General features: G+C 35.6%; 1 protein-coding gene across 1 annotated transcript in view; it reads right to left on the reverse strand.

The window, feature by feature from the left end:
- Nucleotides 1–25,139, reverse strand: part of LOC134745977 (protein kinase C, brain isozyme-like) — a 259,524-nt gene that overhangs the window by 23,044 nt on the left and 211,341 nt on the right. Inside the window, exons 2-4 of the mRNA XM_063680134.1 lie at nucleotides 13,658–13,689; nucleotides 13,061–13,143; nucleotides 5,336–5,447 (exon numbers count right to left, since the gene is read on the reverse strand). Coding sequence (XP_063536204.1) covers nucleotides 5,336–5,447; nucleotides 13,061–13,143; nucleotides 13,658–13,689 — 227 coding nt within the window. The remainder of the gene's footprint in view (nucleotides 1–5,335; nucleotides 5,448–13,060; nucleotides 13,144–13,657; nucleotides 13,690–25,139) is intronic.

Raw genomic sequence — 25,139 nt, forward strand, 5'->3', positions numbered from 1 at the left:
TTTTATCATACTAGTATTAGATGAGGGTCAATCGGTCCTCACTAGAAGTACGGGCAGCCGATTGCCTTTAGGTGATTAAAATGACAGTGTTTTTTTTATTAATTACATTCGGATATTAGTCATGTGTGAGTCATGGTCTAATTCGACCAACTATGATTTCAATAACAATAAAATAAGATGTGTTATTTTACAGTACTTTTGTTTTACATGTAATTTTATTCTTAGTGGCCTTTATTATAATTTAATCAAATCAAGGCTCCATTCAGTCACAACTTTATTACTCGTAAATTAAATTGTGACCAATGAGTACTTTCTTGAAAGGCTGATGATTTATTTAAAAAAAAACGACTATAAAGTTTGAATTAAGAAATACTTTAGTCTCTGTCTTGATGAAGCATATCTCTATTACTTAAGTTGCTTGATATACAATCTCCTGTCATCGCTGGGTACAATACCTATTTATCTTATTTCATTTAACTTACCATGTTATCATAATACAATATCACATATATCGTAATCACTTGTTTGTTATCATGTTTGCAAGCACTTTACCCGAAGTTTAATGGTAAAATACGTTTGTACAGAAGATTAATATAAAAGTTGCGTACAAAACATAAGTTTAATTGCTATGTCATTGTCAGAATAAGTAAATTAAAAGATACATTAAAGAATTAATGAAATAAGAAAATTGTTTTTTAATACAGTTGCTCAAAAAGTGCTACTTTTCGTGGCTGTTTAGCGTGCGGAAAGTTGGTTTTCGCGAACTAGTGCTTTTTACTTTTCCAATTATTTCAAATTTTTACTTGTTCCAATTCATGACTACTTATTGATGAGTGTTAATATTAGTTTCCTTTAAACGTCGTAATCAACATAAAAACCTACTGTTAATGTAAGAAAACGAAAAATATGCATATTTCATATTTTATTACTTACCTCTTCATCATTATAAGTATTATAACACGTTTATTTTTTAATGTTGAAAAACCGTTCTTAATAAGTTGTCTGAATGGAACGGAACGCCTGTCAAAGAAGAGGCGTATTTTCTTACTGCAAGAATGTTTTAAGTTTCCAATGGCAACATTCGATATTGTTTTTATAAATACACGATACACAAATAATCATAAATAACGATATTTAGGTAATAATAGTACAAAACTTTCATTGAAGTGGGTTCAATAATAATAACAAAATCCATTCTAGTCGAATAAAAGCTAGAAAAACACTTCTTCATAATGTCAATGTCAATTATGTCACAGAATTAATAATATAAAAGTTTCGAATTCCATTCCTTACTTGTTGCTTTTCTTAATTTTTCGCAACTGTATTAAAAAAGGTCGTTCGATACACGTGCGGTAATGTCATTCTTCACTCGTCCCGTCTCGGTCCTCGTGGAGTAATGACATACTTTCCGTACTAGCATCGAAATGTACTATTCTATTGTCAATAAAATTATTCTTATTCTTATTCCTAAATGTATTTGTATTATGTATTCTAAAGAATTACAGCAAATACTTCAAGGAGTATTTGATTTATAGCTGGTCAAGCAAATCTTGTCAGTAGAAAAAGGCGGCAAATTTAAAAAAATGTAGGTGTAAAGGGATGTCGTCCCATAAAAAAAATTAGTTTCGCGCCTTTTTAAATATTATAATGAGAATAAAGAGGATGGCTTGCTTGAAATATTTCTATACATAGCTACGGACGTATCACGTCTCGTCTTTTGTTTTCTCGACTATTTGAAGGCGAATCTCATACTAAAATTACATTTATTTAATGTAATTCAAAGCGTAAATGCTGTATTATTGTTTAAAATTACTTCATATCTATATAATGGACTGCCTATAACGCAGGTAAAGATCGTATATAGTTTTAAGTATATACATATAATATATGTATGTATAATAGTTTTAAGTTTTGCTTGTGTTTAAACTTAATCCAAGTCTTATTTGTACGTCACTGGTTCTTGTAACTGAATGAGGCTTGGGTTAGGTTCCGACCCGAAATTTAAGAAAGTACGATTGTTGCAGCTCTTTGTTCTGGTTTAAAACTGAAGACGCATAATTGAAGCTACTTATTTTTTTGATATTCGATTCTGAAGTTTTAATCTACTTGCGCCTGTGGTGAGCCCGCGTAGCCCGCAGTAGCACCCGCTGCCGGAATTCATCGTTCGGCTCGACGAAGATTGGAATTCGAAAACGTTAAGGCCAGTGACGATATTTTATTTATTTACGGAAATTAGTTTATTTTATTGTACATACTTTTACTATTGTTTAACTATAAGAAACTAGTTTTCATTTACTACCGCTCCAGTTAGCCGGCTACACATATTGCAGTGTTAGCTCATGTAATGAAATGCCGAATGAACCGATGTAAATGTATTATTGTAAGTATTGTAGTAGGGTGCCACAAGGACCGATATTAGGTCCACATATACAATTTTATTTCATTATTTTTTTCATTTTGAAATGTTAAAGTTCTAACATGACCTTTTATGTACTTGTGACCAACAATATTGTACATTTTTCGAATTCCCTGAGATCCCTGAGAGCCCAGCAAGGATCGCTTTAAATTATCTCATTTGTTTTGTTTTAACATTAAAATTACATTAGCAACTTCGGGGCTGTATATAAGCCGATTACAGTAAGCTGAGCTGTAGGCAGAGATAAATAAAAACTGTATTTCTAACCTCGGTAATATTAAATCATTTGGAAAATGAACTTAATGAATTCGGGTAAAAACCGATGAAGGTAATTTAAAATGACGATACTCCTCCGTGAGAGTATAAGTAGTTACAATTTAGTTTCAAACAAGTAGGAAGGTGGTGAGTAATAAAATAACTTAAATTATACATTAGGTGAGACGAGTAAACACACATATAATCTAAGTTTTTTTTATTGGTACAAACACAAACATGCTTTGCTCAAACGTCACACAAGCACAATTATTATAATTATAACGTGCGTATAGATAAAAAAGTAGCCTAATTATTTATTGACTAAAAAAAGAAAAAACAGGCCAAATTCTTACTTTCTCAGCAGTAAGTTACTTTTAAATATCTAAGACAATGATAATGAAATTCTTAATTATCAAACTTTATTTAAGTTTTATATTTCAAGTTCAGTTATTTCATATCAACTTAATATATTGGTTGTCCCAGCTTTTGCTTCGGAGAACCAGGGTCTGCGAAAAATAACATCGTATGTACTTACAAGAAAAAGAAAGTAAGGGACCGTCAGTCATAAAGAATATTAATTACAATACAATTAATTTATTAGAGTATATGCTTAAGTTAAAACATGCTAGAATTTTTATAGACTGAGAAATTATCAAAGCCAATTGAGATAAGCAAATAAATTTAGCGCTGAGCACGAAATAAAATAGAAGAAATTAAATAGTGTGGTTTATATTTCATTTTTGTTTCAACTCGCCCATACCTGAACTTATTACAAGTAATAAAATAAATATTTTTTAAGTGTATTCGTTAGTAAACAGTGTTTTGCTTTAATATAAATAATATATTGGCTTCTAATTGATATAAGCTCTCAGAATGCAATGAAAAGATACTAATCGTCTAATTTAAACATTCTGTCTGAAATATCTTTAGTATTATTTATTCAAAATTTTTAGTCAAGAAAACGGCTAGATTTTCGTTCTTATCTTTTCTTTAGATAAAAACAAATCTGTCATGCAAATTTACTTGTTGACTGCTTTACCCCATTGCTATGACTTATGACACATAGGTAGCTATTGATTATAAACACCAAGTATTTATTAGGTCAAAAACATCATTTGTTGACTTAAATTCTCTTAAGTATACATTTAATGTTTTCGTGTTTTACGATTTGTTATGCATACCTATTCATTTATATGCGACTATAAAGATCGTAATTTGACTAAATATTCTTCAATGTCTTGCAAGACAAGGCATCTTCACAATCACAATGAAGGAGTCTCTTGGGATGTCTTTCATCATCGCAACCGCGCAGGGGTAATAGAGAATTTCTCATTCCTAAATAGAGAGACAATTATGAAGAATCGCGAATCGCGGTCCAGTGCCGTTGGAGTCTCCAAAATTACGATTTACTTTATTATTACAACTGGGGAGCAAGAACAATATGATAAAGTTACGCTTTTCGACATTCGCTTTATATTCCAGTCTGCATTCATTAAACCAATAAGAAGAACATATATTATTTAAAAAGTTTTAAATACGAATTTTGATCATTCGTGTCAAATACGTCAACAGAAAATCAGAATTTTTGTATTGCTTCGACCTAATTTCCTTAAGATGTGGGCTATTATATATTTTCATTCCATGTAGTTATATAGTACGTATACACATATATTTTTACGGCATGTTATTGTGTTCATTCATTGCTAAGGGGCCACGCATCTAGTATGTGTTCATCCAATTAAATTATACAAGCTTTTATGTCGTTTTTCTTTTCCCCTTCGACAGTCATATGGGAGTAATCTTTTGAATCAAAAAAGTAATTTATAAATCTATATTTATGATAAAAGCTTGTCAGTCGTCAACATCTGAAAATTCTTCTTGTAAAAGGTATTTGACCATGAACAAGGCTCATTGCTCGCAGCTAAAACATCAATAAAAACGCTTTTCACAGGAAGCATTCTTTTGAAGCCAATCGTTCGCGATCATATGTAAGCAATTAAGCATGTTTGTAAAAGAATTTGATAAGAATACCTCCGGTGAAGATGTACTATACGAAATTAATTCAGAAGTTGACGCATTTATCGTTGCATTTTTATCTGACATCCAGGACCTCCATTCTCCTACAGAGTTGTCAGTATGGCGCAGTACCTGCACACTTGAGTCCCTGCGTGGCCAGACCATGGAGGAGGGTACCACAATGATCACAAAACGTCGGGGCAATGAATGTCCACGTATTCCATTTGTGGGGGGCGTAGGCGGCCTTGACAACGTAAAAAATAGGTGAGTAAAGTTAGCAGAAAATGGGTGAAATATAGCTGTGACTAAATTTAAGACGACTATTTACTGTTAAACTAATCTGATTAAACATTTACTTAATGTCGAGATTGTTTAATAAAAGCTTAGTGAACCGTTTCATGATGCTCATTATCTTCAAGTCTAAAAAAACAACATTGTGCAAAAGACCTCCCATATTTTTGTATGTATTTCAATGCACACAATAATTGTAACTTGCAGGAAAACGCTTGAATTTTTTTACAGCATCGTCTTAAATCCATCCACAACTAAAAGAAAAAGAAAAGCATTAGCAAAGCACCACCACCAAGCAGATCTGAAAAGAGCGAGCACACAAAGCGTTAGTCCAAGCGAAGCGCCGGCCGCGGGTACCTTGGCACTTGAGCCCCTGGTGGATAAGCCCGTAGAGAAGCGACCCACAGTGGTCGCAGAACGCCGGCGACGCGTATGTGTGGGCGCGGAAGTTGTGCTTTGTGCGGGTATCCTGTTGGTCAATGGTGGCATTGTAGGTACCTTTAGAATCTAAAGTTTAGATATAAAGAGAAGGAAGGGGAGGGAAAACATGACATTTCTTATCATCCAGGAGTTTAACTTGATAGGTGAGTCCGTAGAGGAGCGATCCACAGTGGTCGCAGAACGTCGGCGACGCGTACGCGTACGTATGTGTGCACGTGGAAGTAGTGTTGCGTGCGGGTGTCCTGTTGGTCGATGATGGCTTTGTAGGTACCTTTAGAAACAATGAGAAGGAAGAGGAAGGGAAATATTTCTTATAGTTAGGTAATCGTGGATTTTGACTTGGTGGGTAAATCTGCAGAGGAGCGACCCACAATGGTCGCAGAACGTCGGCGACGCGTAACTACGTATGGATGTAGAAGTTGTGCCGCATGCGGGTGTCCTGTTGGTCAATGATGGCATTGAAAACCTTAATGAATGATACCTTTAGAAATAAAGAGAAGAGGAAGGGAAACATTTCTTATAAGTTATCCTGAGGGTTGACTTGGTAAGTGAGTGGAGCAATCCACATCAGCGGATGTTGTGTTGCGTACCTACTGATGTTCTGCTGGTAAGAAAATATATATATGACAATTATAGGATTGAATATAAGAGTAAGAACAAAAGATGACAATATTAATTTTCACCTCAGCAGCTCGAACAAGCCTACTTTCGTCACTCCCTGGAGTGAGGAAAGTGCGACTTTCCTCACTCCAGGGAGTGAAACAATGTAGCTTTTTAATTTAGTGAAGGCCATGAACTTCATATTTTTATTACATTTTTTTTATGGTTTGGTATGGTACGGTACGGTACGGTTTTGGTATGTATCGTATCGTATCGTATCGTATCGTGTCGTGTCGTGTCGTGTGTCGTGTCGTGTCGTGTCGTATCGTATCGTATCGTATCGTATCGTATGGTACAGTCAGCTGCAGAGAAAAGGTACCCCACGTCCATACTAATTTACAGAACTTTGTATGCAGGGGGGGTGCCTTTTCTCTGCAGCTGACTGTACATATTATAATACTTTTTTTTCTGTTTATTCTGTGTAATTCGAAATACATTTTAACCTTTAATATGTTCTCACTACTGAGGTGAAAAATTATGTGTGCAACACGAGAGCAAAGTTATTTTACATCTCGTGTTTTTGAGTCCCTCGCTACGCTCAAGGTTCTACCTTAGAATCACTCGCTTCGCTCGTGATTCAATTATAGGATCTTTCACTTTCTCGGGACTCAAAATAAACACTCGCAAGAAAAACCAACTTTCCTCTCTTGTTGCACAAATAACTATTGTATTCCCAATTGTCGTTCAGTACGGATGTTAGAATGGGAGAAAGGTGTATAGTTAGGTAAACAGTTTCCTCCACTACGTTTGTGAGTAACCTTCAGAAATAAATAAAAAAGGGGTGGTATGGAAAGAAGGGAAAGGTAGTATTGGAAACATTTACTTTTGAGGCTTAATCATAGACCCAGGACAAAAAGACGGCGACATGTTTAGCAGTGAGAATTAAGTTTATAGAGTTAGACCAAGAAAAGTCTGCAACGATTTTGATAGCATACGCAGTGCAAGTGTTATTTTATACGTCATAATTTCATCGAAGTTTGACATTAAAACAACGCACTGCGTGTGCTATCAAAATCGTTGCAGACTTTTCTTGTGCTAACTCTATGTATAAACTGTATAATGACGTTTTGTAATCTATTTCTGTGGAAAATGGATAAAAAAGGAACACGGAAGTTTTATAGTCAAAATATCTGTGACAAAACTCAATGTTTCAAACAGACCAGGAACTAGGATACAAATAGCGAACATTATACTTACTTGCCTGCCAAAATACTAAACATTACGATTACTTACACACTTTACACAGGTAATTTATAACCTAAATTAATTTATAAAATAAAAAATATCTTTAACCCGAATTTTGCAGAAACCGTGACAGTTTGTCTAATAATTTAGTTAAAGTACAATTTTTTATTGGTTTTCTATCTCTAAAATAATTAGAATTTATACCTTTATAATTTTATTTAAATTTCCTAACAATTTTCTCTACTACGATTAACTACTAACCATATTATGTATTTATTATTTACATGTCTTTCCCATACACGGATTATTCTGGAAAATTTTGACAATCTGTTCATTGTTAATTTAAGACCAAGACAAAAGCCTCCCTTCTTTCTTCCACGTATTTTAATGTTGAGCATCCTGTAATATTAGGCTTGTATCAAATCTAACAAAAAGCCCAAATTACTTCCACACAATATCAAATAACTAGACAATGGTCAAAGCAAGCGAGAGTAATTAGGGAGCACATGAGCGTTACCAACTTTTTATTGGTTCCAAAAGTTACGCATTGTTTCTTTTATTGTGCTCTGTCTGCACACAACATACAGGGACAGAAGGTCGGTGGTTTTATTGCCGCTGGTTAATGTAAAATCAAATTTTGAGAACAATTCGATTTTGTCAATAACAAACATTATTTTGTAACCGACTGAGCGCGAAGCGTCTTCGTTTGAGCTTGATGAAGTTTTACTTCAACTCTATTATTTTTGTATAACAATTTCTTGCAATAAAAACTTGTAACAGACATAGATACTTATTACATAAATGTTCATGTCAAATTTCATGTTACATATTTCAGAATGCCGTTTTAAAACGAGAGCGTAACTTCGATTATATTATACCACAACACAAGCCTTCTTGAGCTTACTGTGGGACAAAAAAAAATGGCGGCGGCTAAGTTCATACGACTCTTAAGAAAAATAAGAGAACCAGAGCTACTGTAGGGATTATTATACTCATTATTATAGTCATCAAAGAACCAAGTCTGAGTCGACGAATTGCGACTTGTTTTTGTTCAATGGGATTTTCGGTGATTCGTCGCTTTCTTGATGACATGTTACGTCAATACAATGGGATAAAAGATACGACTTAAGACATCTTCAGGGGCTGTTTCAAGTTGTTTTAAGTACAGCTTTGTATCGCGACAGTTTTCAAGTCTTAGAAAATAAATCTCATGGATCATTTTATACTTATTGTGTCTTTATTTTTTATTCTTATTGTTTTTTATTGACATTGTTTTATTTGTCATAAAGACGATCTATATTGGGAGATACTATTTCAGTATTTTTTTTATTTTTTATTATTTTATTGTTGTGTGTTGACGATTCTAATTGGGAAATATTATTTGTATTATTTACTTCCTATTCTATTTATATGACACTATAACGACTGTTCCCATTAGAGATTAATTGACTTTTTATTTATTGTTTTTATTTTTATTGTTCTTGTATTTTCATAAGTTTGACATTGTAAATTTAAATTTTGGATTTGTAAGTATTTATACTTACTCGTATTCTAATTGTGTCAACAATCCTTATTGGAGCTATAATTTTATTTCATTAGTATTGTTATTATTTTCATTTTTATTTTATTTTGACGATCATGATAGCAATTCTTGTATCTTTGACATCAATTCAAACTTATTATGTAATTGTCTTTCATTAAATGAATTAAGAATCTAATCTAATCTATATAATTTCACGGTTGTTTGTTGTGTATGATAAATCTGGATTCAGCTATTATTTTCTATAACAAGATGTATTTTTTCCGCAAAGATATCTAGGACTTTTTTGTGTAGAATTTAATGAGCTTTAGTGTTGCCTTACACCATATTTTCACAGAGAACGTAGATTTAGAGTAAAACGCCAATTTCTCCAGGATGGTACACATTTTCCAAGATGGCTGCGATTCCTCGAGGTCCCCAAATGTGAAATAGTGTGGACGTGAGAAAGAGACCTTTAATTAACATACATACCAAATTTCATAACTTTGGAAGGATTTCGAGGTTAGACTTAATCCGATTGAGCAGATGAATTGCCTGATGTTAAGCAAAAGCTGAGGGTTGTAAGTATGTTGCTGGCCTTTGAGATGGGAGTAGGTACGCTCTTTTCTTGAAGGTTTGAAGGTCGCATTCGGTCCGGAAATACCGCAGGCGACAGTTCATTCCACAGTAGTAGCTGTTTATGACTCCTCTATACGATGGCCCAGCGCTGGACCAGCGGGATGGCGTAAAAGTCATCCACTCGTGCCTCTGCAAATATGCCCGAAGCACTACAGTGCTTCGGCAGTTTCAACAGCATCCTCAGGATGTTATTGTACTGAACTCTCAGCGTGTTATAGGCCCTCTGTGTGTGTTTGTATATCACCATTGATGCGTGCGAAATGTACTGTAAGTTGTGTCACTAGGCATCTCGCTCGCACTTATTGGTGTGCGCGAGATGACTGCGAGCCGTGTAGAGGTCGTATCAAAACCTTAATGTTGTAAAATCAGAAAAGCGCTTCGGGTTTTCTTAAGTACAAGATTCGACCTTTACAAATATAATGGACACACTAAAACAGAAAAGTAAACCCTTTTAACATTATTCAGTTTCATTTTCTCGATTTTCTATTCAGAAGTATATGAAAATGTAAACGTTATTTTATATTTCAGAGTGCATAAGTTTCTTGACTTCAAAGAAAATTATTAAGTAATTTATTTTAAGTAGGTCTCGTTTTGCAAATATCGTCTGAAGTAAAATTGATAAAGGTGAACGTAAACAAAAAAATATGTATATGTACTTTATGTACAGAACTATACTTTAAAATAATATTATTTTCTTATGAATATCAAATCTAAAGTTTTATAATATTTGATAGCTGCAACAATTATTAATGTACTTGGTTTTAAAACTGTCAAAGTATCTGCAAAGTATCTAAATATATTTTGTAACATTGTTATAAAGAAGGTTTTAATTTTACAATCTTGCAAATCATAACATGTTTTTTGAAATAACGACAATAAGTAATGTATAAGTGTAAACCTATCTCGTTTTAAACCTCAATTAACTTCACTGTAATCCCAATGCCTAGTACATTTACAATTTTTATAAAGAACCACAGTAGCCGCAAACAAAAAACAACAGTACCTACAGATAAATTGAAAACCTGGAAAAAACTTAATGCCACTGACATTAGTTAGGTTAATTTTCCTCTAACCTTCACGAGAAGTTTTTCATTAAGGTCAGCCGGGACAAATGCGTTACTGTTTTATTATATTTTTTACTCTCCTTTAACCCCATATTAAGAAATATTTGTAATAAGTGTAGTTTAGAAGGTATAATCAATATAAAGGGCCAAATACAGCAATTAACAACATCAAGTAGAAAATAGTATAATTGGGGTATATGCGTCCCTAATTTGTAGACGCATTTCTCTAAACCTAATTTACAGATGTTGTTAACCTTTTAAGTCGATTAAAAAACGAATATAAAGAGATTAAAGAGGTTTTGTTTAAGTGTGGGCGAGAGTGTTTCTGGTTAAAAAAAACTGGATAATGTATTACTTATATTGCAGAGCTTGGCAAGCAAGAAGCAAGTTCAGTTCCGTAGAAAAGCTAGCATTAGAAAATTTTGTATGGTCGAAAGGCTGAAATTTTAACTTCGCGAGCTTTTCTACTTTCTACTGACGACTTTCTTAAATAGTTGCTAAAACTATACGTATCAAGTATATACTAGTAAAACTACGTATTTAGTAAAAAGGTTGTTGACCACGTTACATAGACGCAATTACCTCAACATTATTAACGCATTTTGCCAAGTAAAAAAATATCTTCGAAGTGTTTGACACGGATTTCTCCAAAACTTCTTATTATTTTAATACAAATTGTGGTTCGCATGTCTCAGTTAATTAATATTGAGCACATTTATTACTAAATATTACCAAATATCTAAAGAAAAACAAGGATGTAGACGGATTTTGTTGTCTTACCTCATACACGGTGTAGGTCTGGGGTAAAACTAATTCTCAAAATAGCCAACTATTAATACGATTCGGTAAAACGCTCTCTATGTACGTGTTGTCCTCCAAGTAGTTTTGGCCTTTCCTTCTAGATGGAGGGAGTTGTAGTAACTAATGTTGTTTAAAAAATAAGTCGAATACGCAATAATCCCTAATTTATTTATCCCATAGTGGCAATTATCCCGGTTGACCTTACACCTGTATTATGTTTTTAAATATCCCGACCTTTTCCCGGGCAACTTGTTACCCCGATGGCGGTTACCTTATTTTATCCAATTTTGTGTACCTAACGTTAAGGATGTAATTCCAAACGAGCACGGACGATTCGAATGTTTAGGAGAACCAATAAAAGTGATCTCTCATTATTCGAGTGATCCTAATTATTTTTATACAAAACACTTATTTCTTTTTTGTCTTTTTTATTTAAAGTCAAAGTGGAGAAAACTGGCGTACAAGACTATTGGTTGGGAAGACCGTCATGGCAAGAGGTCTCATAGTACGCTTTGAATAGTACGTACTCTGCTTAGACACGGTCACCGACCTTCTGTAAATAGAGTATGCGTACAAACGCAAGGGTTAGAAGCTGCGAAAGAGCTTGTAGACGGTCTAACCTGATAGACGGTCTTATCCACATTGGCCTTAGAGTAGGTCGCTGAATCGGCCGTCGAGTTTTACGTCAAGTATGGGGCGGCATACATTGCCACTGGCAAGTGCCAACACGGCGCAAAGTTAGTGTAGGCGGACTGTAACTAGAATCGTTGCTTAATCAATCTAGGGCATCTAGGCAATACATTTGTTCCATTATATACATGAAAAAATTAGCGAACAACGCGCAATAGGTATAAGAAGTTCAAACTAAAACGAAAAAACTCCAGAAAATCGAAAAGCAATTAGGGATATTTTAATTAACTGTCTAGATCGTAAGGAAGCTCTGAGATGATTTAATATATTAACTTTTTTATTATATACATGCTATAAATATGGCGCCCTAAATTTCAAATCGCCCACGCTCGCACGACTAACAGGAATCACGCAGCCTACATAAAAAAGCATCATAACATTTCATCCTCGGGTGCTCCAGCCACTAACCGCCAAACCGCCTGATTCTAATTTTAATAAACGTCAAAAATTAAATCTCGATACGACATGAATCGGATCTGTCAGTGTCAAGTGACGTTTCTTCAAACAAAAACGTCACTTTTGACACTGACAGATCCGATCCATATCGTATCGAGATCTAATTATTGATGTTTATTAAAATTATAATCAGGCCGTAAAGTCGTTATCTGCCTTATTGAATAGGGTTGTTGACACGTGTTGAATTTTATAACTAAATCTAGTGAAATAGATAGAAGATTAGCAATTTATCACAATTAATTTGAAATATATGGGAATAATAAAAATACAAATACGACCTGTTAAAAAAAAAATTACTTCCAAATAGGAAAAAAATAATGGTACCATTCGATTCCTTACATTTTTAATTTTATTACATCCTCCAAGCCAATACACCAGCCTGCGAGATGGACTGCGATCGATTTCAAGCAGTCGCAAGCGTAAACGTCAAGTGTCAACTCTTGGTAGCTGTACAGTCGCCATCAGATATATCGGAGCGGCTCAGGCGCTCACAATATCTGAACACGCCTCTATTGTCAGGGCGTTAGAGTGCGTGTACAGATATTGTGAACACCTCGGCCGCTCCGATATATCTGATGGCGACTGTACAAGTGTACAGGTATGTAATGTAAATAAAAGGTAACTTACGTCGGAATCCGCCCCCTTGTCGGCGCCGGGGCACGTGAACGTAACGTACTCGTGACATCTCTTGTGGACCACAAAGCTGCATACTGGAGACAACAATAAACATGTCATATCTCTAATATTTAAGTAATAACCATACCCCGGATTTTTGGGTGCGGGAATGTTTTACACTAGCCAAAAAAATAAGTAAAAACTGTAAAAAAAAGAAAATATTTAAACATTTCTAAGCCCGTTTGGAGCTTACTATTTATTATTTATTTTTTATTCATTATTTAGTAACTATTTTACAATAAACAAAGTTATAAACACACGAATACATTCCCGCACCTAAAAATCCGGGGTATGCTAATAACTAATAACAAATAAAAATGTAACAAATGAAATCAAACCATCATCCAATCAACACGTTTTACGTTTGTAAAATGACGACGCCGTTTGTAAACAGCGGATTCTTACAATTTGCCTGCGACAGATGTCCGCTATTTAATTGTTCATGACACATGTTATTTTAATATTTCAGAATGTCGCTAACTTCGATTGTATGGAGGCGGCTTGATTTAGAATACAGCTCTAGGTAGAATTTCTTTATTAAGTTCTCACCTTGACATTGGAAGCCTTGTTTGCCGAAACCCCTGAAACAAAAGAGAACAAGTCAGTAAATCGTTATCTAATTGTTGTCTAAAAACACGTACGGCCCGGCCACGACATCGAGCGGCGTCAGCGGCAAGCGGCGGCCATAGTTTAAAGCGAGACACAGCGATTGGACCTTTCGTTCCCACTTATGGTTGCCGCCGCCGCCGTCGCCGGTCGCGCAAAGTCGTAGCCGGGCCATTTGTACCGGTTGCACCATCCGCACTTGACAGACAGATCAACGTCACCCAGCGTGCCGCGGCAGTTTACTATGAAATATTCCATATTATAAAATTTAGCTAACTCTTTAACGATGACAAACAGCTTGGTGTAACCGACCCTTAATGTCGGCTGTACACACTCGTTGAGAGCCTCTTGCCGAATCTCGGCACCGCTTCGGTGTAATCAGATAAGCGCGAGACGAGACAAGGAAGCGCGAGACGAGACAATGAAGAGCGAGACGAGAAGGGAGCAGCATGTACACTTTCGTTCTCGGCCTGTCTCGGGGTCTCTCGGCGAGTGTACAGCCCGCATAAGGTAACATTCGGATTCGGACTGCACCAGCGTTATTGCTGCAGTATTACGTTACGTCCGACTGTGTCGACTTTCGCATTTTGAGTATTTGCTGCAGCAATGCAGTCAGCAACAATGTCACATCGCAATACTGAGCATTAATTGTGGTGCAATCTCAATGTAAACAACACCTTTATATACCTACTGTTTTTGGGACTATGACATTAAAATCATAGATTGTGCATATTTAATTACATTTGTAACAATAAACTTCAGTTTATGATCACTCCCGAAAACAATTTCGATTTAATTCGAATACAATCGATCCATGGAGGGAAAATTCACTTAGTAAAGATAACTCTATAAATTGAATCATTGGGTCAAGGTTCTATGTTATTTTTGGGGCAAATAAATTTAAAATAATAAGTACACTTAGGTAAAAAGGTGATAATCGGTACCTCTTGTGTAAATTTAATTCGATAGCGTGACGGACGTATGCGTTTGCGTTAAATCTCAATTTGTATGGGATTTTGAAAAGTGCGCCAAGCGGGACGTTTTGGAAACTCAAGATTCCACACAAAATGACACTTAACGCTAACACGTACTACAAATAGGGTTACCTCATTCTAATGTTTTACCCGACTAAGCATTTTGCGATGTATATCGCATTGTTATATTATTGTATTATAGTGTTCCACCGTAGCGCCGAAACTATAGTCCGACAATAAATTGTAGAAATTAAAAGGTGGCAATACTGTAGTGTCGTTCCGTTTTCTTAGATTGATTTGAATCTGTAAATCTCTGAAGTATTTAGAGTAACACAAAAAGCCATACGAAAAAAAAAGATTGTTTTGAAAGGTACGACACTACAGTATTGCCACATTTTAATTTCTACAAGTTAGCTTAGGCAGACTCTACTGAAGTTGTTTATTGATTAAATGATTACTCTTATAGCCTCGGCTGACAGTTATTAAATTTTTATCCGACATTCATTAAGGGAATAAGTTTTTAACAAAAATTTAATTTTTAGTACAAACTTTTATCGCTGACTGTACTTTTCTTTCCACAGGCAACTAATACTCATCAAGACAATTCTATACACCTCAAACACAATTAGGTTGCGTTGTTTTATCACAGAGTTCCTATGGCCACCTTCTGTCTCTATCATCACGTCAGCTCGATGTTACTATAATATTGCATTGTCACCCGACTTACATATGTTGTTTTTTATTTATTAAAACCATAAACAACCGGGGACCGTAGGGCTGGCTCGTTCCTCGCCCAACGGATCGACATAGCCATCCAAAGGGGGAACGCAGCCAGCCTTATGGGAACCCTTCCACAGGGCTCGGACCTGGGTAATCTAGCCTAATACGTATTGGGCTAGGTCACCCATATTATGTTTTATTTCTTTTTTAGGTATTAGTTTTAGTTTTGTACGTAGTTTTAATTTTAGGTTACCTACTTTTTATTGTAATTTTAGTATTAATTATACTTATACTAACATATGTATGCAGATTTTCAGCTTCATTGGAAGTCGGGAAGTAGGTCAAATTTAACTTGCAAAATTGACCCGTACAAACATACAAAGTTACATACATAGGTACATTGCAAGTTAATAAAAAGCTTGTAAAAAGAAGGAGATTAAAGATGTAAATCACTGAAACATTTAACTGACATTTTAATTTTAATTGAAAGGACACTTGACAGGAAAATTTAACGCAAAATAACTCATTAACTAATGAAAGGACAAATCTTAAAGAAATCCCCGCAAAATTCAACGTACATTTAAATATAAATCTAAGATTGACCCACGAAATAAAACGAGAATATTTACTTACAAAGTTAATTTCAAAGCATCTTTGTACACGATTTGAGTTTCCTTGTACCTAAGTCAAAAAGCCGGGAGCAATGAAAATTGCTATTGAACGTAATGTATACCCAGTTTTTCTTTTCACTTTTTTACGCAGGCACGGATGAATTATAGACGCTTTGAAATTGCGTAGGTGCTATACATCGTACGAGAAATAAAGTACTTAATAAGGAAATAATTTGTTCAATAAAGGGCGCTCATTTATTGCTTTAATTTCCATGTCAATTATAGGTTTCCTTTGCAATTTGGAAAAGCCTGGCAAGCCTGTTTCAGCTTAACTCACTGCTTAACTTTAAAGCGTTTTAAGAAGAATTCTAAGGACTTAACAAATTAACATTTCGACATCACACTGATTTAAACTTTCTCGATTTTTTCTCATTATTATTCACAACGACGGGACTTAATCGCGTAAAATAAGTTTTAAATTTACCTCCGACGTTTCGAGGACGGCGAAGAGTCTCGGAGAAGACCACGGGGACAACGCCGTCCTCGAAACGTCGGAGGTAAATTTAAAACTTATTTTACGCGATTAAGTCCCGTCGTTGTGAATAATAATTTCGACATCACTATATTATATGATTTGTATGGCAAAAACAGATATGTGTGTACATATTTATGTCCGTAAACACAGCGATATTTTGTTGGAATGTTATACATTATGTATCCAATACACTAGATAATATAGCTGTTATAATTATTTCCAACCCATAATACTAGTTAACCGTAAAACATGATATGTATGATAACAAAGCAAGATCGCTAGCAAACTCAAATTATATTACAACCTTTTTATTAACTTTTGCTACGTATGTAGCGAACGATAGGTCGTTCGCTACGACACGAACGATTGGCATCTTGGCTAGGCACCCTGGGCATCGGAGGCCTTGGCCACGTTTCTTTCATATAATTATATCATATATTTCAGTTTAAAGTAAGATCGATTTGTAAAGATTTGAAAGGCCTATTTAGAATTATCTTTACAAATACATATAGACTTATGTAGTTAGCGATTAACCCCCTTATTCATAAACGTCTACTAAAGTTGACAAGCCGCTAATAATAGTTTGTCCCTTTCCGACGTATTGGTATGATGGAAAGGGACAAACGATTATTAGCGGCTTGTCAACTGTAGCAGACGAAGAATAAGGGGGTAATAATATTACGACGGTATAAAATGGTAAATTGGAATAGAAGCACAGCAAGAGCTTCGAGCAACAGGTGCACACGTTGAGGTTCTATCAGAGACAATGGAACGGCACGGACGTGCTTCGCCAGACAGGCTTTCTGTTCTTGTTGCATATATGTGTACAATCAGTATCAAACGTATCCTCTAACTGCTTAATAAAATGAGATATTATAAACACACACAAATCAAAAAATATATTTTATAAAATAATTTGATTTGTTCAATAGTTAAAAAGAGATACTATGTGTAGAACAATTACACTGCAATTATAATATGCTTTTTCTACTCCAGCACTTATTTGTAGATTAAATTACTAAATATTTAGATCAGTACGGTTTCACTCACTATTATTTTTAATCGCTTTTGGCTTTTTTTTTGGCTTTTTAATTTCGATTAAATGACTGCCAGTGAGATCGAAATCAACTTCATAAGAAGCGTGGCGCGCGGGGCCCCGGCGCAGTGTTTTAAGGATCCTAACAGCATTGTTCTTAGGGATATTCAATATCATACAATATTATGCTACTTTTTTTTATTCTGACTTCCAGGCAAAGATCTACAAACCAATATTTACTTTGATTTTATTTCTAATTTTAGGTGTTTGCCGCTGTCTGAGAAACGATATTGTGTGTACATAATTAGGTCTTAAAATTCTGGGGCCTGTCTTTACAAAACTCAATTTTATTTCGTTTTGTAACTTCGGCCCTTGAACTTGCTTGAGACAACTGCGATGCTCGCGAACTCGAGCGCTATTGGTCCAGGATTTAAGAATGACTGATGAATGCATAGCCTGAGTATTGCGTCACATGCATAGGTATTATAATTTTCAAGAAATTTGACATGTTTCAATCATAACGTGTCCGGGCACGAGCACCTCAAGTAAAATCGCGCCACATCACCCCGCCAGACCCCCGGACAGGTGGGCTCGGGGCAAGTCCCTTCTATACCAGTAGCAGAGCCCCAGCAAGCACAACACACATTCGGACACAACACGCCACTCACGCTAGCTAAAGCTACCGGTCGCCTTCACCGCGGCCCCGAAACCTGGCCCCGCTCAAACGGTATCACCGTGCTAGGGGTCGTGGGGTTATGTAACGATCGGTAGCAAAGAGCTAGCCAACACAACAGCAGCCAATTCGTTCTCCAAATGACGAAAATTGACCTCCCCACATCGGTGAGACGCGACCCGCAACAGCCGTCGCAGCCAGAACCGGACACGGCCTCTCATACCTCCCCTCGGGGAGGTATCGAACGACATCCATCCATCCATGTTTATGTTATCATATCTGTCACACGAATAGAGTAAAAACCGATAGAGATTGAGACAAAATCTTGAAATTTCGACGTTCGAGGTAGATTTTTTTTTTTTCATTCTTTTCGGGACCATTCCTGTAACTACATATCTTTTCACGAAGAAAAGTTGCATTTTTTTTAAATTGCTATCAGTGTTTATTTTATGACGATGTTTCAAACTACGATCGTCGCCATAATTATATTGGCTTCCCGTTAAATTAATGTACAATATTGAATTAACACGTGTGGACGGGCCACGCGGCGCGCCTCAGCGACCGGATGGAGATACTCGCGCTTAAATAATTTTCCATATAGGCATAAAAGCGATGGTAGCCTAGCGGTAAAGCGTGCTAACCGACTTTCATTCCGGAGGTCGTAAATTTAAACCCTGGCTTATTCTACTGACAAAGTGGTTCTGCCGGGTTACTAATGTACCTATTACCGAAATTTATTTGCCAAATTTTCATATCCCAAACAATCTATCCCAAAAATTTAAAAGGCAACTAATCATTTCCCAACTTAACAAATCACATATAAACATTTTCCAAGAAAACGTTATGCAAAAAAATATTTTGACATTTCCTTACTTTGGCAATATTTATTTTACCAAATTTTAATTACTCGAAATGATTAGTTTGCCAAAGAATACAAAAACCATATCAAAACATGACAAATGTAACAGTTAAAAAAAAATTGGCAATTTTTATTTGAACAAATTTTAATTACTCGAAATGATTAGTTGCCAAAGAACACAAAAACCAAAACAAAACGTGACAAAGTATTGCATCCCCCCCCCCCCCCCCCCCTTGGTAGCTTTCGTGCGGTTTAAGGTGACTGTCCAATTGTAACTGCCGCTGCACTGCAGTTGCGACGTTACGCGGTGCCGCACTACTGTAGCAGCACGACTGCGGCTGTTGCGGCGTGCAGTCGCGACAGCGTTCGTTGATGGCTTGTCAATGTCAAGTCATATAATGTCATACGTACAAATAAAATACTAATTTACTTTTGTATTTTTTACGTGAAGAAGCGAGTGACGATAATGCTACATGCTACATGAAAAAGAAGACCAGTTTGCCTTTCAGTCAGAGTCCGACGAAGGCAGCTACGCAATATTAATAAAAAATCTGATATTTAATGGTGATCCTTTATTCAGATAATATTGCCGATTAAATGAAAAGCAATTCAACATTGAATGAGACTTAATAATTGACGAAATACAATCAAATTACTCAAATAAAATTAATGCAGAGGAAAAATTATTCTTAACATTAAGGTAAGTTCACAATGTGAAATTTTCTTCCCCATCCTCTTGCCTAAATGCGTGACCACCGCACACAGCAATCCGACGGAAACGGGACTCATGGAGTTCGTGATATATACGGGGGGAGTGCGCACTTGATCCACCTGCATCACGTATAGGTACTCGGCTGTCAGAAACGTGCGGCTGGATTTAGAAGTCTGTAATAAACGTCCCCTCAAAACCATGCCAGGTAGGCTCTTTTAGCAGGCCTTTTATTGATTTCTGCAAAGTGATTCGTGGGTTCTGGAGATGACGATGCGACACGTAAGAATAAAATTATCCAATGGTGGGCAGGCAGTCGTTCGGTGTTAGCAAAATATTACAGATTTATCTTTCTAAGTATCCATATTAAGCCAATTTTACTTTCCTTAGGTACCAAACAGTGAAGTATGATGAATAAAATAATTTGTAATTTACACTTCATATTGTCCAGTTGCAGGTGTGAATGGGCGACGGCACTCTATGATATGACCGCACCATCCATATAAAACTTGACGGGCGAGACAAGAAATCCTTTATGAAGAAAGATATTTCCCTCGCCTTGGCCGATAGAAAGAACTTTTAATAAATTAATTTGAATAATAAATGGTTTCCTCGTGTTGGTGTGAAGAATTACGTGTTGCACTGTAACACAGTTTGTTTAACCCTCATGCCTTGAGACCTCCGCAACTGTCAATATTCTAAATTTTAAACCATTCGCTTCTCTCGTGGTTCAATTTTGTATCGTTTCGTATGTTTGGATATCAATATGTTACCATGAGGTATTAAATAACATCTTTGCCCCTTGTAATAAAAATAAATGATTGCTTCTTTTATTTAGCTCAGGAATGGCTTTGCAATGACAAAATGAGAAATTGTCACCATAAACGACATTATATAATATGATATATTACAATACAATTACAGTTGCCAGGAATATTCGGCAACTATTCGGTATTTGGCCACTTTGCCGGATATTCGGTATTCTATTTGCCTCTCTATCGCTCGTGCCCTGTCGAGCTTATAGCTATCCTCGCAAAACTACGAAAAAATAAAAGAACAGTTTATTTAATGAATCTATAAATAATATCGTCGTATTATTTGAATCCCTAAATCAATAATCTCAAAATACGCTAAATTTGTGAAAGCTGATTCCACAAATCTGCCTTAAGTTATATACCTTAGTTTTATTGGATGTATATAATGTACAAATTTCTAGAGAAGGCGGAGAATGTAAAGTTATAGCAAGAATAGTGCCTGGGCGTGGGCATAGATTTAATAATAAACTATATAATTATTTTCTGGATCAACAAGAGTAGAACCTAAATCAACTTCAACTGAATGCTACTAAACAAAGCCCTCAATGTCAACCTTACGTGCAGAACATGTTGAACATATAATGTATACACTTTTTTGGGAAACAGGTTTTTCGTAAATTAATAAAAAAGTAAAAAATAAGACATGTTTTATTTTTCTCAACTCTTTATTAACTTTAGTTTTGTCCGCCATGATCGTGATATCAGCAGCTTGAGCCTTGAACTGCAACTTGTAGGTACCTGGAAATTAGAAATTATCTTTTCAGTTTCATGTATTTTGAATATAACTATGTATTTTTGTATGTATATGATTTATTGCTTGCAAGTTACATATATGTATGTCTGTTTGTTGAATTTAACTTCAAATCAGTAAAACGGAGCTAGTAGCGGACAAGCTGTGTTAAACGGTTTGTCTTTAGATATTCTGGCCACATCATCACAGAAAATAAATAGGTAATAGTGACCCGACCACCAAAATGGACTTTTAAATATTCGTAGTAAAATAATATTAATTTTATACTTACATCGACGTGATCCTCACAGCAATATTGTGTGTAACACTTGAAGTATTCCATTCCACATTTACTTCACGACAACACCGTCTTTCACGTAGGTCTTCGCGGACTATAATTTTTGTAAATCATTCCCACAAGTGGAAACAAGGTTTTTGATATATTAAGCAATCAAAATCTACTGTTTAGGTATTAAAAATTATAAATCAAATCGTAAGAAACTAGCGGTTTAACTGATTTTTTTTATTATGACAATTGATGACAATGACATCTTTGACAATTACGTGAGTGACGGATTTATTTACTATGGTTCGATAACTTTTACTACACGATGACATTATTATATTCAGCCTCGCGAGAAGGTCAAAGGTTTGTTGAAATATCTTCAATCCTCGATTATTATATCGCAGCAAATGTCGGAAACTGTTTAAAAACCTAATATCTCGAAATGGTTTTCGAAATAGAACATTAAAAAAAATTTAACAATCCTAATTAGAGATTGGATTTTGCAAGTAGTGAGTGAGAAGTGCGACTGTGTGCACGTTTTCCCCCGCAAAAAATGGCAGAACGATTTGTACGGTAAGATATCGCTTGGGCTTCTCCCTTCCGACGTGTCGGAAGCCGGTGTTGCTCGAAGGGTTTGCCAGACTATAGTTAACTTCCGAATTTGACACTCTCTTTTTCGGACCTATCATTCTAGTTTCCTAACTGGTTCTGTGATACTCGTATGGCTCAATATAGATTAGCAAAAAAGTTTACAGTAGTACTACAGTCGCCATTAGATATGTCGGAGCGACCGAGGTGCTAAATATATCTGAACATGCACTCTAGCGCCTTGACAATAAAGGCGTGTTCAGATATCTGTGAGCTCCTTGGCCGCCCCGATATATCTGCTATATATGGCGACGGTACCATCGGGGTTGTTTATCCGTGGGTGTAATAACTCCTTAGAACGTAGTGGTTATATCCTCTTTGCTTAAAACTACTAATATCTGTGATCAAAGACAATTCAGTGCAGGTGACAGATTTGACGTGCGGTCTGCAGCCGCAGTTGCAATAATACACCAAATACGCAAAAATGGCCATGCTACGTGCAGTCGGTCTCGTCATTCATTTTACTATGGAAATTGACAATAACACCGACGTGTCGGAGCAGTAGTGCAGCTGCGGTCGGGAAAACGTTAAAATCACCATATTACGTGCAGTCGATATCGTCATTCATTTTACTATGGAAATTGACAATAACACCGACGCGTTTGGGCCGCCGCAGTAGTGTCGGAGCAGCAGTGCAGCTGCGGTTGGAAACGGACAGTCACCTTTAGACTAACGCAACATATTCAAAAGTATGACTTAATTGATAAAAATACAATTGTGGCAGATAACAATCCCTTTTTTTAAAGCGAATGAGACCCGGCAACCGGTTGACATTTTTTGAGTAGATATTTTTGGGCAAAATAATTTGTCCAGTGATTTATTTGACAAAAATAAATTTGAGCGAACATTTCGTCGACTGACAAGCAATGGTCACTATATACCACCACAAGTTCATAGCCATAGTGATCCGTATTATTATCCGAATAAGGTTGATTTTTGTTTAATTATTTTTCAGTAATTAGTGTTTTGCTTGTCACCTGACGATTTATAGTCCAAGTAAAACATTTGAAATAAAAACAGTTGGTCTTGATGATGCTCTCCTGACCGATTTCGGCCACAGCGACTGTGTGCTCTGGAGTAGGCAATTTTTAATTCGCGTTATTAGCGTGTAAAGTTGCAAAGTAACAGTTTGGGAAATGATCATTTGTCGGATTTTAAATGTTTATATGGGAAAGATTAAGTTGGCAAACGTGCAGTTGGTAAAATTTGGTTGGGAAACGAAATATGGTAAAAAAATAATTCGGTAAATTAAATTAAATTTTAATTTAATTTAATTTTAAGATTTGTTTTAATGTACCTATTTATTGTTGTTTTAATTGTGCTCGTGATTTTAATGTAATATGGATCTTGTTATCTGCAGTAAAGAATACAATACAATACAATAAAAGAATCCCCCCGAGTAAGATAGATAGATTCAACCTCTTTCAAAATGTCGCGAACACAGACGCTAAATAATGCCTATTCAAAAAGAGTTCCTTTTGAAAATGCATTTTTCCATAAATTGATTCTAAAAGCTTTTACTCGTATAATGAGCAAAGCTTCTAGTTCAAAGCAGTGTTTCTTGTGAACTAACTCCGCACTCGAGCATATTCAAAGGGCATTACAATATCTTTGTGAACGTATAAAAGTAAATATTTACAGTTTTGAAATCGAATTTGTTCTTGAATGTTTATTTTATTTCAATTTAATTGCTTTCAAGTTTTCGTAGACGCTGTAGTATTTATCGAATTCGGATTTTATTGCATTATTTCATTTGTATCTTAATCAAGTTTTGATGCCTGCCTTATAATTTTAAAAACTGTCAAATTTCTCAAGCAGTTTTTGAAAGTGAGCGATTCGCATCTTGTGAGTAGCTCCAAATTTTGACAACTGCTTTTCTTTAATTTTATTTCAAGTCGAATACAGCTAGAGTTAGACCAAGATAAGTCTGCAGCTATTTTGATATCCCAGACAGTGCAAGTGTTATTTTAAACTTTAATTCCTATGAAATTATGACGTATAATTAACACTCGCACAATCTGTGCTGACAAAATCGTTGCAGAATGCAGAGAAACAGTTGCAGAGTCTTGGTCTAACCCTAGGTATTCTGAAGCGTGACTACTGTAATGTAGAATATGTAACTATTTTTAAAACAATTAGAACCTAATGGAAGTCGTCTTATAGTATTTCATGGTCAAAGACTATGGTCCAACGATGATCTAGTGACAGCAACGGGAACGCGTCAATCCAGTGTGTGAGCGGGACATCGCTATTTAAGCGCGTAGCGCTGTCTCGCTCATACACCGAAGCGATGTGCGAAATCGTATCAGTGTGATAACCTCGTAATATGGCTGTCAGATTCTCGTCAGCTGTCCGCCTGCCACCGCCACCATTCCCCGTTTAATAAAGAAAATGCGATCAAAAGCTTAATTCTAATAAATGAATTATCAATTCGATCATTTGTTAAGACAAAGCTGCAGCTAAACTGCAAATCGTAGTTGCGAATTCAATTGAAGAGTCTCCGGCAAGCTCGGTTCTCCAAAAATACAAACGTATCTCCGCTCTCATTTTAAAACAAGTAGCTAGATTGTACTGAAACTGTTCTTACAATAAGATAAGGTATATCTATGCCTGTAATTAGTTTATGTAGCATTTCATTTCATTTATTTCATTCACAAGCAATAAAACATCGCATTGGAAATTATACATTAAAATACTTAGGCTAACACAAAAAAAATACACAATAACATACAAGGAATAAACGTTAATTTGCTCAAATATAACAAAAATGATTTACTAATGAAAAAAAAAACAATTACAATTATAAAATGTCAGTCTTAACTTGTACAC

The sequence above is a fragment of the Cydia strobilella genome, chromosome 12 (genome assembly GCF_947568885.1).
Source record: "Cydia strobilella chromosome 12, ilCydStro3.1, whole genome shotgun sequence".
Taxonomy (NCBI): domain Eukaryota; kingdom Metazoa; phylum Arthropoda; class Insecta; order Lepidoptera; family Tortricidae; genus Cydia; species Cydia strobilella.